General features: G+C 28.7%; 2 protein-coding genes across 2 annotated transcripts; both read left to right on the top strand.

Moving 5' to 3' along the window:
* The first annotated feature begins 5842 nt into the window (after positions 1–5842).
* On the top strand, positions 5843–6797 carry LOC8282330 (EPIDERMAL PATTERNING FACTOR-like protein 5). Its single transcript, XM_002517583.4, has 2 exons — positions 5843–6060; positions 6303–6797. Exons 1-2 carry the CDS (start codon positions 5964–5966, stop codon positions 6557–6559), a joined length of 354 nt encoding a protein of 117 aa, XP_002517629.2. The 5' UTR covers positions 5843–5963; the 3' UTR covers positions 6560–6797.
* Positions 6798–12863: 6066 nt separating this feature from the next.
* Positions 12864–15152, top strand: LOC8282331. The gene is made up of 2 exons (XM_002517584.4): positions 12864–13156; positions 14769–15152. Exons 1-2 carry the CDS (start codon positions 12937–12939, stop codon positions 14918–14920), a joined length of 372 nt encoding a protein of 123 aa, XP_002517630.1. The 5' UTR covers positions 12864–12936; the 3' UTR covers positions 14921–15152.
* The last annotated feature ends 1646 nt before the right edge of the window (positions 15153–16798 follow it).

The following is a 16798-nucleotide window of genomic DNA, read 5'->3' on the forward strand; positions in this document are numbered from 1 at the left end:
TAAATATTTTAAATTTTAATATCGTTAAGCTTACGAATATCTAAAATATTTATTTAATTAAAAATTAATTTATTAATAAGTTAACAAAATCAACTTAAATTTCATATTCAAAAAATATATTAAAAAAATTTCATATTCTTAAAATATATTTATTTGAAAACAGATTTTTTTATTTTATAAAAATTAATATAAGATTTAATTAAAAACTATAGTTGAAAATATATGAGGAAGAAAAAAGTGGATAGATGAATAAAAGAAGAAAGAGATGGATGGAAGAGAATCTGAAACGACCCACTATCAGACTGACACATGTCAGTCATGCAATGACGTGACTCTCATGATTTGAACAGTTTTGAGGTACGCACTGGTACTGTTAGGCGAGGCCTTATCATCAGCCGTGCTCTTGTTTTCACATGCTCTGTTTAGCGTCGGATTTGATTACCAAGGAATTATGCCCTAACAAATCATAACCGTCGGTAGATTCCTCCCACCAGGCTCCACCGGAATCAGTGAGTCATAAAAATCTTCTATTATTACATGTACAAAATAAATATTAAAAATATAACATGTCATATAATAAAGCAATAATTAACTCGAATACAAAGTTATGACTAATTCAAATGATGTTAACAAGATTTTCATTATAATTAAATATCAATTACAAGATAATTTATTCAAAGTCCAAACTTGGTAAATTTTGAGCTTTTCTTAATGCAAGTTTATCAGACGTTTTTGTTTGATTTAATCAATATACAATTCATTTTATTTATAATTAAACTCATAATAAATAAGTTTTTGTATTTAATATATATTGTATAATAAATATAAAATTCATTTCTAGTGAAATCAATTTTGTGTTTGAATATTTTTAAATTTCTTAAAAATATCCTTTTTATTGATTATATCTTTACAAATGTGTATTATTTTAAACATGAATAAAAGTTTTATATATAAAAAATAAAAAGTTGAAAATATGATGAAAATCATTGGTTGTTGGTCTTAATTTTCGTTAAAAGAAACTCTAGTACTCTGAATTTATATCTAAAAAGGAAAAAAAAGAAACACACTTTCACAGAAGAGGGAGGAGGAGAAAGGAGAGAAAGAATTACACCAGAAAGATGAGATGAATGAGAAATAATCAAGGTATTCCAAACAAGGCTTTCTTATTTTCTTAATAAAGAATAATTTTCATGTTATTATATACATCCGAATTCATTTTTCTTGGGATTAACCAAGAAGAAAACAAGAGCTTCATTGGAAATGTAATAGGTTGAATATTTCTTGGCAAATATCAAATATATATATATATATATATATATATATATATATATATATATAATTTATTCATAATTTGATTTTTTAAATTTAAATTATGTAATATTTTAATATATTAATTTATATGATTTAGTACTCTAATATCATTACTTTTTTAATATGGTATTTATTTGAAAGAAAAAGAAAATATCACTAATCAAATACTAGTAAAATTATTTTACAATTACAATCTAAAAGATTACTATTAACCTTTTGAATAGTTAACGGGTAAGATTTTTCTCTCGCAAAATCTATTACGGTGAATGATGACCTTTAAGTCTCTCTCATTAAAAATAAAATCTCTACTTCAAAGCCAAATCCAATATTATAAAAACACAATATGAAAATTTCACTAATGGAAGAAGTTCTAATTTATGAAAGGCATAATTTTTTTTTCATTCTCCGATTTAGATAAATTATATAACTTTTTTACTATATTTTAATTTAGACATTGGAGTTGAATCTTCGAAAGCTAGTATCTATTTTGACTATTTCTTTTTTATTTTGCAGATTCGAGTAATCAAGAGTTATTTAACATTCTCTTTGATAGTCTCTCGACGTTTGCCAGATCTACCAATTACATATACAGTAAATGCGCTATATCATCACAAATATCAGTAAATAAAATGTAATGGATGGTGCTATATGAGCAAAAAAACTAATAATATTATGAAAATATATCTAGTTTTACTAATAACTAAATTACATATATTAATTTATTTTGAAAAATAACAGCCTACACTTAAATATTCTTTTGTTTTAGCTTCGGGTTATTCTCTCAAGGATTTCAATATTTTACCATAAACACTAACTTGATCTTTTTTTTTTAAAAGTAGATTTATAGAAGCAATTTAAAAAAAATAAAAAAATTTAATTAAGAATTACCTTATAGCAAATTTAAATTTAAATTTAAATGTGAAATTAAAAATATTTACAAATTTAATTTGATAATAGATAAATGAATTTTTTCAATTTTAATTTTAAGAAAAAAATAAAGTAAGTCACAACTCGAAAAGCAAATGTCCATTGTCACCATATTATATTCATGGTGATTAAATAAAATATCAAGTTTAAATCTCTTTTCTTTTATTTATATCAAATCGTAGAAAAAAAGTACATAAATAAATAAAAGATGTTCTAATTATGATAAGTCCACGAGCTCATTTGAAGTTAGAGAAATTGACCTATAATGTAGGAGATTTTCCAACTATGCAAAGTTTTCTTTTGCTGCATTACATCTTTTTTCTTAGTTTTAGATCAAAATTAGTGTTCTAAACATATATGTATATTAATCCTATTGATGTAATTAGACACAGTTAATGATATATATTAAGTGGATGCCAAGTGGGCAAGTTTTGTGTAAAGCTAGGCACATGAGGAGAAGAAGGAAAAGGTTAAAAATAAAAAGCTTATAACTAACTGTTAGCTCCCTGTTTTGAGCAATGCAAATTGACAAGTTTATAGTACGATAAAGGCAATTTGTAGCCCTGAACAGAACACCTGAATAGGGCTTTCCATACCCTTTAAAAAGAAAATGGAAGAATAAGGACTTCTATTTTCTCCCTTTGTTAGTTTGTGCCTAAAATGACAAGAAGAAGTTGTGTGTTTTCCGCCCAAGGAATGATGGTTTAGACTAGCATTCTTTCCAAAGTGAACTTGATACGGCAGGGTGAGTTACTTTTACTAATGGAACACTCAGTCCTTCTATTAATTTTCAATCATTGTACAAATACATTCATTTTGTACAAAAATATCGATCCTTAAATTAATATGATTATTTAAACTAAACAAATTAATAAGATAGTCACAAGAAAATACTTCTCGGTTTTAATTTGAATTTTGATTCAAATCAAAGAAAAGGGTACATGGAGATTATCACATAATTTGAGCAGGTAAAATTAAAACGAAAAATTCAATCAACTAATTGTACTAGTACAAATCAAATTGCTAAGTACTAAATTAAAATTAATGCAAGATTTGGTTGAAATTTATAAAAGAATTCACTTCATTTGATAAAAATACACGAGAGAGAAAATAAAAAAGTCACAAAAAATATTTTAGTGTTATAAAATATATTGACTTGCTAATTTAGAACTTATTTAAAAATTCTATGTATTTTGTTAAAATTTAGTTAAACTATAATCAATTAAGCATAAATTTGATTATATAGAATACTAAATTATTTTTCACTCAATTTAAAGCATATAAATTTTAAATTTCATAAATTTTATGTGTTTCAACTAAACATTATATAAAATCACTATATATATATATATATATATATATATATATATATATATGGATTTAATTTACAAAAGCATTAAATTCTTAGTGACACCATATTCATCAATCACTAGATAATTGCCTGCCCTATGGGCGATTTAATTTTAATCTCAATAAAAATTATAAAATCATTAATATTAAAATTGAATAATACCATACCACAAAGATTTAGTAAAAATACTAAAAAAAACTTGACTATATAACTAATTATATATGTATTATATTGAATCGTTTATTAGATATATAAAAATGCTATATATTTTTTAAATTCTTAAGTACTTATTAATTTTGATGATTATAAATTTATTCATTAAGAAAAGTTTATTCTTTTCTCTTATATAATTTTTATATAGTTTGAACTCTTTAATTTTCTTTTTGTATATTCACAACATTTTTATGAAATTAAATAAATTAAATATTAGAATAATATAAATCGAATCAAATTAAATTATTATATTATAACTTGATTTAATATTAGATTATTTCATTCATTTTTATTCTCTTTTTGTTAATTTAGAATTTTATATATTTTAAGTATATAATTCAGTAATGTTTTTCTTATTTATATATAAAAAATAAAAATATTTTATATTATTTTTTTAATTTACTAAATATAAGAAATTTAACCTAAAAACTTATTTTTAAACTAAATTATTTACTTAAAATTAAACCATATCAACATAATCTCGTTGGGATAAATTTAAGATAAGATATAATGAGGGATGAAAGGTATAAATAAATATAAATATTATAATTTTAAAAATAGTTTTTTATTGATAAAGTAATTATTCAACTATGAGAATAGAAAGTCTTAAAAATCTAATAAAAAAATTAAAATTATAAAGAAGAATTTTGAGAAAAAAGGACTATTACATACTTAAAATTTATAATTTATGTGTTGTATATTGTAATACAATATTAGAAAATGAAAGTATTTAAAGTGAAAGTTATAAATAAAAATCCAAAGGGTATAGGAATATGAAATAATTAAATATCTTAATTAAGATGTTGGAAGTGTAACATAATACTCTTTAAAATAGTAGAAAAATATGTTAGAATAGATTAATTCTCTAAAGGTTAAAAGAAAATAGTTTAAAAATCATATGACATGCCATGTAGGATAGAGAAAAATAATACATTAAATAATCCTCTCATATATATATACATAGATAAACATATATTTGTTAAATTGCATAAAAAAATCTAATTTATAAATTATTTTTTAATAAATATATTAAAAATATTTTATTTATTAATATACATGTTAATTCTATTAACACAGTCTTTTTATTTGGAACTAAACTCTGTTAAAACAATCTCAATTAAATATATATAAGATAGAATGAAAAAAGAGACAAAAGGTATAAATGTGACGAGTAAAAATAAAAAATAATTTTTAATTAATAAAATAATTATTACATTATGAAAATAAATTTTTTTAAAAAATTAACCAAAAATTAAAATTATGAAAAATAATTTGAAGAAAAAGATTATAAGATAATTAAGATTTATAATTAAATTATTTTATGTTTCAATAAATATTTAAAAAAATTATCTAAAGTAAAAGTTATGAAAAAGAATTCAAAAAGATGGAGGAAAGTGAAATAATTGTATATCATAATTAAGGTGTTAAATATATAAAATAGTAAAAAACAATTAAAATGATTAATTCTCTAAAAATAAAAATAAAAGCTTTAGATTCATATGATATGTCATGTAAATGAGAAAAATAATGTTAAATATATATGTATGTTATATTTGAACAAATCCTATTTCTTCATATTTCATCCAATATGCAAACTACAAAAAGCCACTAACAGAACAGAAGAAGGAATGATCAAATAGCAATATAATATTATCCCACAGAATGTAAAAGCCACAAATCATTAAGGAAGTCTGCGAGAAGCAAGAAAAGCATTGGTTAATGGTTTGGTTTCCTTCCAGGAAAGTATCGTATCATCATAAATACAGTCAAGTCATCAATAGGAAGATGATCCAATAGTCACTTCAGTATCCATTCACTTCAAAACCGAAAGTCAGTGCCACAGTTTCCAAAATGGAGAAACAAAATTTTATTGTATTCATTTCTACAAACAGTCTCAAAACTCTAAATTTCTTTAATTGGTGAACAAGCGATTAACACCACAGTCCACAGACATGTCCCTTCTAAGGACAACAAACTTATTAATATATATATATACACACACTGATTTAACCAATTCTTTCTCTTTACCTACCAATTCTCTCTCTCTTTCAAGAAAATAAAACCTTTTCCTGTTCTTCTCTTCCAACAACATCACTTTCTGGACATACATCAGAAGTTTCACTATTGTTATTTAAGTGCTGTGCCTGTTTGCTTGGATTTGATGGCTCCATCAAGAACTTACCCATTTGGGCTGAAACTGAAAGTTACAGTAATTTTGGCTTTCATCTTCTGTCTCACAATTCCACTACTAAATTCAGGTAAAAATAATAAAACCAGCCCATTTCAGGAAAACATTTTCCAGTAAGGTTTCATGTTCCTTTTGACATTTAAATGCATCCTCATCAAGTGGGTTTCTCTTATCTTATTCTAATATATAACTTTCGCGTCCGCCCTTCATTAAGACCCTGTGAATTCCAAACTGTCTATGTAGAATTTTGATAGTTGATCACTTTCCATTTTCATGTTGTTTGCAATTATTATATCTGGTGTTCTTCTTTAGATGCTCAAGGCTTGCCATTTTCAAGAAACAGTGAGATCAATCTGCAGCAAAGAAAAATGGTGTTAGGTTCAAAGCCTCCAGGTTGCGTAAACAAGTGCTTCAGTTGCAGACCTTGCATGGCCACTTTAGTAGTTCCTTCTCATCAAAAGAAAAGTTTCCCTCATAAAGCACTGCCTCGTCATGATGATGATGATGGTGATGGCTACTATCTTCTTTCATGGAAGTGTAAATGTGGAGATAAGCTCTTTCAACCTTGATTAGATCTATAATATTTAATATCATTTTCCTATGTATGGATATGTAAACTAGTCTTGTAGTATAGTACTAGCTGAAACTTGTTATTCTAAACCCCTTCTCTCCCACATCTTTGTATGGTGTGCTACCTATTGCCTGTGAAAGTTGGATAATGCTGTAAAATGCTAATTAATTATCATTTATCTCAATGAAGATAATTCTTATTTCCATATTACAATATTTTGGGAATAGATTATGTATTTGAACTATTGATGTTTTATGTACATTAAGGGGCAGGCAAGCCATCCGTCAGTGACTCATTACGTATTATAACATCTGTTGATCAAATCTTGTTAGTGTATCCAGATCATTTTTATGGAAAATAATTGAGTTTCTCAGGTTGGAGTCCTTCCTCTTCCACTAGGAGAGGTAAGCATTCATCACTAGACATTACTATTGGTGTTGTTATTGCTATTGTACAAACCACTAGAATTTATTAATTGGACATAAATGTAAACATGCAGAGTAAGTGATATGTGTTCCACATGCATATTGCAATATATATGCGTAATGTATGAAAAGACTTATCCATGTGCATCTCTTGTATGGAAATGGGATAGATCATATTTTTCATAAATGCAGCCATATGTGGAAATGTCAAGTCCTGGTTTTTAACTGGCTTGTCCCAAAAAAAAAAAGGAATAGAAGAAGATCTTTAACTAGCTGATGATAATTCATAAGAACAGTGAAGGTTTTGGAAGGGCACTATTGGTGCTACATATTGCTAGTGAAAAGATATGTGTATATTATATGTGGTGGGTGCAAGAGCCACTAGTACATTGTTTTATTCTATGATTCTCACTGGCAAAGCACGAGGTTGCACAATGTTTTCCCTGTTTCTGTGCACTTTCAAGGACATTGATTTCTAAAATTTATGCAGCATTTATATTGTATTATATAAACAGTGGGTTTCTGAACATTTTTTGCTTTTATTTACTGTTTGATCAGCTTGGGGTGCACTGTAAAATCTCATTGGTTTTAACATAAAACTCCTTCAAAATTAATTTACATTCGACCACCATGAATCTGATTTCGAACTTTAAAGACACTCATGTGAAGCATAGAATAAAAAGAAGTAAAATTAGGTTAAAATGGCAAGAGTGTGATCAAGTAAAAGTAGTCCATATGAGTTTTGCCAAAAACTAATACTTAAGGGTCTTATTTTCTTCCTTCCTATGGATTTTGAATTGACAAAAAGTTTCATATTTTATTATTGATATTACATTTCCTAATTGGTTTGCTATTTGATTTAAAATGATCTATAAAATTCTGGGCCAATCTAAAGCCATATAAATAGACCTACTAAACTGACTTAAATTGGAAAAGAAGTACAAATTCTTATAATTAATTGATGAAATGAAATATAAAATAGAAAAGATACGAAGGGAGACAAACTTGTCTCGGTGGCACTTCTAATTGTATGCCAAGCTTAGTTATTCTTCATAATGGTGGTTTCTTGCACGCTTCTCATTATTATTCTATTATTCAAAAAAGTTTCTACCTATGAAATCTAAATTTCACAATATATTTTTAATTTTAAGATTAAGAACTAGATTCTAAATATTACCATAAATTGAATTTTAAGATAATAATAATTCAAGATAGTTTAATGATTCCTTTTAGTATTTTAAGGTTTCATGAGTAATATTGAAATAAGATAAAATAGCTATAAAATTACTGTTTAATTTAGGAGTAAATAATTAATTAATATATCGTAAATAAAAGTTACTAATTAACATATTAATAATAATATCATATTATGAAGTTCAAGGCAATAAAATTTTACATTTGACACGTTTTAAAATTGTATTTAGACACTTTTAATCGCGAATAACAATGATTATTTTGTTTAAAAATTATTTATATAAAATTTGATCAAAAAAATATTGGCAGGTTATCTCTGAAGGATTTACTGAAGCAGCAGCAGGAACCGTACTGACAGATGTGCAGAAATCAGATCTTAAGTCACAACGGCTAAAGGATTTAAAGGCCAAGAATTATCTCTTCCAAGCTATTGATCGTTTAATTCTGGAAACAATTCTTCCCAAGGATACTTCGAAGTAGATATGGGATTCTATGAAGAGAAAATTTTAAGGATCGATGAGGGCAAAGAGGCAACAGCTTCAATCACTTCGCCAAAAGTTTAAGTTACTCCGGATGAAGTCAGGAGAAATAATTTTAAATTTTTTCTCAAGAACAATGGTAATTGTTAACAAGATGCAGGTTCATGGTGAGAAGATGGAGGATGTAACTGTAGTCGAGAAAATTCTTCGTTCACTGACACTCAAATTCAATTATGTTATGTGTTCAATTGAAGAATCAAAAGATATTGATCTTTTTTTGATTGATGAACTGCAAGGTTCTTTATTGGTTCATGAACAGAAAATGAATCAACAAGATAAAGAGGAGCAAGCATTGCTGGTCTCTTTTAATAATCATATAAAAGGAGGTCGAGGACGCGGTAGAGGTAGAGGCTCTTACAAAGGAAGAGAGTCGCATCACCAACAAACTCAAGATGATCACGGTACTGTTTATCAAGGTAGAGGAAGAGGGAAAGCAGAGGAAGAGGACGTGGAGGCTACCGATCAACAACTGATAATTCTAAATTAGTAGACAAGTCGAACGTGGAGTGCTATCGATGTCATAGGTATGGTCATTATCAAAATGAATGTAGAACTAACCTGTCAAAGGACAATGGAGAAAAATCAAATTTTGCAGAGACGCAGGAGGAGATATCTCTGCTAATGGTTTGCAATACTAAGGAAGAATCTAACAAGCACTTGTAGTACCTGGACACCGGTTGCAGCAATCATATGTGCAGTGACAGAGAAATTTTTGCTGCTCTAGATGAGTCGTACAGAAACAGCGTGAAATTTGGTAACCACACCAAAATTTCAGTTATGGGTAAAGGACAGGTAACCATCCGAACTAAAGAGAATAATTATCAAGCTATCTCTAGTGTTCTTTTTGTTCCAGATTTGAAGACCAATTTGTTGAGCATTAGTCAATTGCAAGAAAAAGGATATGAGATTAAAATTAAAAATAGTGTGTGCCACATTCTTGACGGCAAACTGGGCTTGATTGCTCAAGCTAAAATGACAGCAAATAGAAAGTTTCCTCTCTATTTGGACAGTATTGCTCAAATGTGCTTCTCAACAAGACTCAAAGATGAAGCTTGGCTATGGCATTTTCGATATGTACATCTGAATTTCAACGGATTAAAGACACTCCAACACAAGAAAATGGTGGCTGGCCTTCCAACATTCTCACCTCCAACAGAGATATGTGAAAGATGTGTTGTCAGCAAACAACACAGAGACCCATTTCCGAAAGGAAAGACTCGAAGAACAAGAAAGTGGTTGGAGATTGTGCATTCTGACCTTTGCGGGCCAATCAATCTTGTCTCTAGTGGAGGTAAACAGTATATAATCACTTTTATTAATGATTTGAGTCGTAAAACTTGGGCTTATCTTTTACAAGAAAAAATCTGAGACATTGACTGCTTTTAGAAATTTTAAAGCACTTGTTGAAAATGAAGCAGGATGTCAAATTCAGGTGCTGCGTACAAACCGTGGTGGAGAATATAACTCTCATGAATTCGTAGACTTTTGCGATGCACATAGGATCAAACGATAACTTACAACAGCCTATACACCTCAGCAAAATGGCGTATGCGAGAGGAAGAACCGCACAATCATGAATATGGTGAGAAGTCTATTGACGACGAGTAAGGTGTCAAAGAGTTTCTAGCCTGAAGCGTGTGAGTCTTCATATTCGAGCGGAAGCCCAACTCTACTGGCTCGAATATGACTCTTGAAGAGGCATGGAGTGGTCGACAACTAGCAGTTGATTATTTCAGAAATTTTGGATGCATAGTTTATGCTCATATTCCAGATGAAAAAAGGAAGAAGTTAGAAGACAAAGAAGAAAAATGTATTTTTCTTGGAGTTTGTGATAATTCTAAAGCTTACAAGCTGTACGATCCTCAAACTAAGAAAATCGTCATAAGCCGTGATGTAATTTTTGATGAAGATCACTTGTGGGATTTGAATGAGAATGGTACGAAGCAAAATATACCTTTAGATCTTGATGATGAAGAGGAGCAATCAGTTACAAATGCTGAGCTGCAATATGAGATCGAAGATGAACTAGTACTTGATTCGCCAACAGCTGAAACTCAACATCTGTAATCGATAGGCAAAACTCAACGTCCACAGTGGCTTATGAAGAGACCTGCACAGATGGCAAATTATGAGGTAACTGGAGTTGACTAATCTGATGATTCGCTTATTAATTTTACTCTATTTTCAGATTGTGATCCATTGACCTTTGAGGAAGCTGCTCAATGTTCAAATTCCTCTCCAAGTAGTAACGCTTTGCATTCGCAGGCAACCTAGGGTTGCGGGGCTTATAGTTTAATTGGTTGAAACATACCGCTCATAACGGTGATGCTATTTCCTGCGTCGTAAAAGTACTCGATGGGCAAGAAACAGAGAAAGGCTATGGATAATGAAATTGCATCTATAGAAAGAAATAAGACATGGGAGCTGACTGAACTACCAAAGGGGCAGAAAACCATTGGCTTAAAATGGGTCTATAAAACAAAATTGAACGAGAAAGGCGAAGTTGACAAACATAAGGCGCGGCTGATTGTGAAGGGATACAAGCAAGAATTTGGAACTGATTACAGGGAAGTCTTTACTGCGGTTGCGAGGCAAGATACTATCAGATGTGGTTGCATTAGCAGCTCAAAATGCATGGCCAATTTTCCAGCTAGATGTTAAATCAGCCTTCTTACATGGAGAATTGGAGGAGCAGGTATTTGTTGATCAACCATTGGGTTACATTAAGATAAGAGATGAGCATAGAATTTACAGATTGAAAAAAGCTCTTTATAGACTAAAACAGGCCTTGCAGGCATGGTATAGTCGTATCGAAGCTTATTTTTTGAAAAAAGGATTCCATTAGTGTCCTTATGAGCATACACTTTTTATGCGATTTGAATGTGATGGGAAAATGCTCATTATTTGCTTGTATGTGGATGACTTAATTTATACAGGCAATGACACTGTAATAATTGAGAAATTTAAAAATTCTATGATGTCTGAATTTAAAATGACTGATCTCGGCTTGATGCATTATTTTTTGGGCTTGGAAGTTGTTCAATCTGATGTAGGCATTTTTATGTGTCAAAGGAGATATGTGCAGGACATCTTAACCATATTTCAGATGCAAGACTGTAATCCAGTTTACACACCAGCAGAGACGAGTTTAAAGCTTGTTAAAGACCCATATGGAGTAAAGATTGATAGCACTCTTTATAAGCAAATTGTTGGAAGTTTAATGTACTTAACTTTGACAAGGCCTGACATTATGTTTACTGTAAGTCTCATCAGCAGATTCATGGAAAATCCAACGGAGATGCATCTCATGGCTGCGAAACGAATTTTACGATATTTGCAAGGAATGATGGATTATGGAATTCTATATAAAAGGAGAGAAAAATCAGAACTAGTTGGATTTACGGACAGTAATTATACAGGAGATCATGACGATAGGAAAAACACATATGGTTATGTGTTCATGTTGGGTTTAGGAGCGATCTCATGATCATCAAGAAAGCAGCCTATTGTTACGCAGAGAAGGTGTTCAACAGATGGTGTCTTGAGAATAAGTTTAACTAAACTCCTATAGATTAAGCTTAGTTTAAGGGAGTGTGTTAAAATATCTGTTTGTTTGTTAAACTAAGTCTATGATAAAATTTGCTCTATTCTTTAGGCGTTTAGTTGCTTTATTTTAGAGAGTTGATTTTTCCAGATTTTATATAATTCTATTATGTATTTCAGCCTATATAAAGGCTTCTATAATTATAACATAAAATAACTATTCTCTCAATTATTGCTTCTTGAGTTAACAAATATATCATTATATTTTGAAAAATTATGTAGCTAAAAAAAATATACAAAATTATTAATATAAAATAAAAATTTAAAATTAATAAAAAATATGTAAATAAAATGGTCAAATCTCTTCTAACTTAATTAAAATTTTGAGTTCAAACTTTAAATATCATGCTCAATTTTCATATGTAAATTTAGATACACACGAAAAAATAAAAAAAAAACTCAACTCTAATCTACAAAACAAACAACAAATGTTAGGAAAAGGGCATAGAAGTACTTTTGTTGAAAACAATTATCTGTTTACCGCCCCAACTCCACTTCACTACTCTACACCTTACAATTATAATCCCAATTAAATTAAAATCAATAAATAGTATCAATGACCAATTATATAACACTCATTTCATTTTTGTTTTTACTTTTTCGAGTTTCCAAGAATGACCATTCTTTTTCCGGCGGCAACTGCCGGCAGCGCAACCACATTCCCTAAATCAAATTTCGTAAGTCCAGCGTCTATAACTCCTCTCTCCGTCCCAATTAATATCCACCGTCCATTCCTAGCGCCGCGATTACGCCTCGGCCGTCTTCACGCTGCGTTATCTCCTCAACCGCCCAACTCTCAGCCCGACCCACCGCCTCCCGAAGATGACCGCAAAGGTACAAACTTCTTCTTATATTGTTTTTTTTTTTTCTTCTTTTATATATTTGGTTTGTTAGTTAATATATAGATAAATCATTTGAATTTGTTAAATATAGTTATGGATGATTACAAATTTCGAAATTACTCTAACTATATAAGAGAAATTAATCAAGTCAAAGGGTGGCTTTGCTAATTGGATATTAGTAATTTCTTTTTGGATAGAGTAGTAAAGATTTAAGCCTGAGTAGTAATGAGAAGAGAAAGATATCAATGACTGCCTTGTTGCGGCTAATCCCAAATGTGGAATAAATGTTAAACACAGTATTTTATATTTTAGATTTGCGGCACGAAGCATTGCATTTGACTTTTGTTTGTTTAATTGAGTAGAAAAGAAAGGGAAAGGGGAGAATCGGAGACCTGAATTCATTGTGATTCTCTGTTTAACATAAACACTAGCCCATTGTATTTTTAGTGTAAACAATTTGAAAATTTTACTAATATTCCACTACTCAGAAAAAGAATTGTCGTACTTCAGAAAAAAAGAAGAAGAAGGATTGTCGTTGATGTAACTCTCTAGGTTGGTTAATGTTGTGCAAGGTATCTGATACAATACTGATTACATTCTGCTATGCTGGAGTCCACTTGCAAAGTTGCCTTAAGGTAAATCATGGAACCGGCAGCAAGAGTAGTGAGATTGTAACATAAACCCTTGCTTAGATGCCTTGTGATTTTGAATTATATGTTAGAATATTTTTAGAAAATATGAAGGAGGTAAGATTTGTTAATCTCTTTGCACCATCTAAGCCGACATTAGAGTATCTTCAATGCATTTTTTATATATATAAAACTTTTTATTTTAAAGAGTCATATCGTACAATGATATTTCAATGCACTCTTTATTCCTTAAATATAAAGTCGAGAGTCGATTTGGCTCTCTACATATGGAAAGTCAAACTTCACTCTCTATTCTATATTTAATAAATGCACTATAATTTTCTATGCATATGATTTAATTGATATTTGTAATTCTTGTTTTTCTATTGGTAAAAGTTAAAAAGAAAAGGAAAGAGAAATTAAAATTATTAATGCTTATGTAAATAAAAACAAGATACAGAATAACATATAAAGAGTCTATTGGACTTAAATAAAATATTTTACACTTTATATGTGAAAATTCCTTAAGATGCTCTTTATTATAGAAATTATGCTCTTTAAAATAAAGAGCACTGTTGGGAATGCTCTTAGAAGGTAATTTGCTACTCTAGATTCATTTACATTTTCCTTATGATGAGAATTCTGTTCTGAAGCCTCCGGACTAGATTATTTTCATAATATATTGTGTTTTTGATCCTATAGGTCAACTGGCTACTCTATGTTTGCGTGTATTTCTGTCTCAGGGAAGGTTAATATATGAGTTATTAATTTAGTGAATCATGTCATGTTGCAGAATTGATTCTGCTCATAATAGTTTGATACTGTAATGCTCTAGGTTGGTGAACTCTGTCTTCTTCATCTTCCTCTCCTTGATTTTGAAAATTAAGTGAAGATGGAGTCATTTCAGACTTGGTTGCTTTTAGCATCTATTGCTGCCATCTTATGATGTATTATTTTTTTAAAATCTTGGCGCAGGGATTGCTGCAACTTTCACTAGATTTCAGGACCGGGTTCAGATCTTTTTTGCTGTTCTTTTCTGGATGTCTCTATTCTTTTGGGCTTCTGCATGGGATGGAAGGAATAGAGGCGGTAGTAGACCAAATAAAGGATCTCGATTTAGAAGATGATGGTGTAAGAATTGAATTTGTGTATATGATTACATGTCTTTTAGAGAGAGAGGGAAAGTAGTAGTAGAAAATACATAGCAGAAGTAGGACATTCCTATACAGGTGGTTATGGCAGTCTCGTCTCTTTCCTTACATTCATTTTGTTAGTTCAAGTAAGTAGGAAACATTGGATAATTTAATCCAAAGTGAAATGTTCACATTCTGGAATTGAGTAAAGAGATACTTAATACTAGTCTGGTAGTTGATTCTGCAATACTAATCATCTTCTTCTGGGTCCAAGTGGGGACTAAAACTTGGAAACTATCTTTTTTAATTATGCCATTGAGAACTTCTAGTAGTATTTGTTGCCATACTGAAAGGTTGAGGTGTTAAAGATTTCTTATTATCCCAACAGATGCAAAGGCATCGGCAATGCATTCTGAGGAATTTTGGATATTAGCTAGGGTGCAATGGGGTGAGCAAAATTCCAGAAAAGCATCAAGCCAAGCCGATATTGCGGTTTGGTTTATGTGGTTTTTTCTTGAGTAAAAATATTTAGTTTAATTAATTTTTTTTTATTTATCATCAAAAATACTATATTAGATTAAATCTTCTTTTTCTTTTTTAATGAAAAACAAGAGTTTTTCTAATCCTTTAACATTTCAATGCCAATATATATATATATATATATATATATATATATATATATGAAAGTAAAGTTGTAACTTGATTTCTCTCTCTTTGCAATAATTCTTTTATGATTTTTAAGCTATTTATTTAAATTGTGCTAAATTTAAGAATCTATATAAAAAAAAATTACTAAAAAGCAATTATATAAATATTAAAAAGTACATTAGCTATTCTAAATAAATTATATATATAAATATATATATATATATATATATATATATATTTAGTATTAAAAGTATTATGATTTTATACTTAACCATTTAATTACTTTAAATTAATTTTCTCATCCTATCATTATAAGAACTATTTTAAAATTTTTAATTCGCTTCTTAAAATTATAAGTTAATATAATTTTTATAAGAATCTCTATAATTCTTTTCTTATTTATTTAATTACTTTGAATTTTTTTTTACTCTCTTCCATAAAAATTATACTAAGAATTTTTAATATATTTTCTAATTTAAATTTTATATATTTTTTGTTCAATTTCAAAAAAAATTTAATTTCATATTTTAACGTAATATATATGTATTTAAATAACTTTTGATTAATAAACCATTAATGTCTAATTCATATAAATATTTTATGGCTAAATACATAAATGGATCCTTGAACTTGTTCCGTTTTTGTAAATGACATTCTGAACTCAATTTTAATTCAATTGGACTTCTCAACTTTACGGATTATTATCTTTAACTCCTCCATTAGGTAGTAATAAAAAATATATTCTCAATAACGATGTTGCTTATAATATGCAAAATACATAATTAAACTATTAAACTTGTCTTATCTTCATAATTGCTCCTCTAAACTCAACTTTGATTCAATTGCGTATATGAACTTTATAGGTTATTATATTTAAATCCTTCACAAACGGAGAATAAGTGCTTTATATTAACCTCTTGTGAAAAGTGTGTTCCATTAATCTTAACATATTGTTTATTGTACATTAAAATTATTTTATTAATTTATTAAATAAAAAAAATATCTTCCAAACTAAAATATACTATTGTAGTATACTATTGCAGTCCTTCAACTTCTTTTATCACCAAGTTCTTTTTATTCTTATAGGTTATACCTATACCATTACCATAGAAATAAAATATTTAACAGATATTAAAAATTTTAAACTCATTATTTTACCTTTTCATTTATTTACTTTTTTATATATTTTAAATATATTATTATTTCATTCGAACTTACGCGCTT

The sequence above is a fragment of the Ricinus communis genome, chromosome 8, assembly GCF_019578655.1.
Source record: "Ricinus communis isolate WT05 ecotype wild-type chromosome 8, ASM1957865v1, whole genome shotgun sequence".
Lineage (NCBI taxonomy): Eukaryota > Viridiplantae > Streptophyta > Magnoliopsida > Malpighiales > Euphorbiaceae > Ricinus > Ricinus communis.

Bases quoted from the DNA above. Each gene is read 5' to 3' on its own strand.
- LOC8282330 (XM_002517583.4), top strand. From the start codon at position 5,964: ATGGCTCCATCAAGAACTTACCCATTTGGGCTGAAACTGAAAGTTACA. The intron at 6,061-6,302 runs GTAAAAATAATA...GTTCTTCTTTAG, and splicing joins AATTCCACTACTAAATTCAG to ATGCTCAAGGCTTGCCATTT.
- LOC8282331 (XM_002517584.4), top strand. From the start codon at position 12,937: ATGACCATTCTTTTTCCGGCGGCAACTGCCGGCAGCGCAACCACATTC. The intron at 13,157-14,768 runs GTACAAACTTCT...ATCTTGGCGCAG, and splicing joins TCCCGAAGATGACCGCAAAG to GGATTGCTGCAACTTTCACT.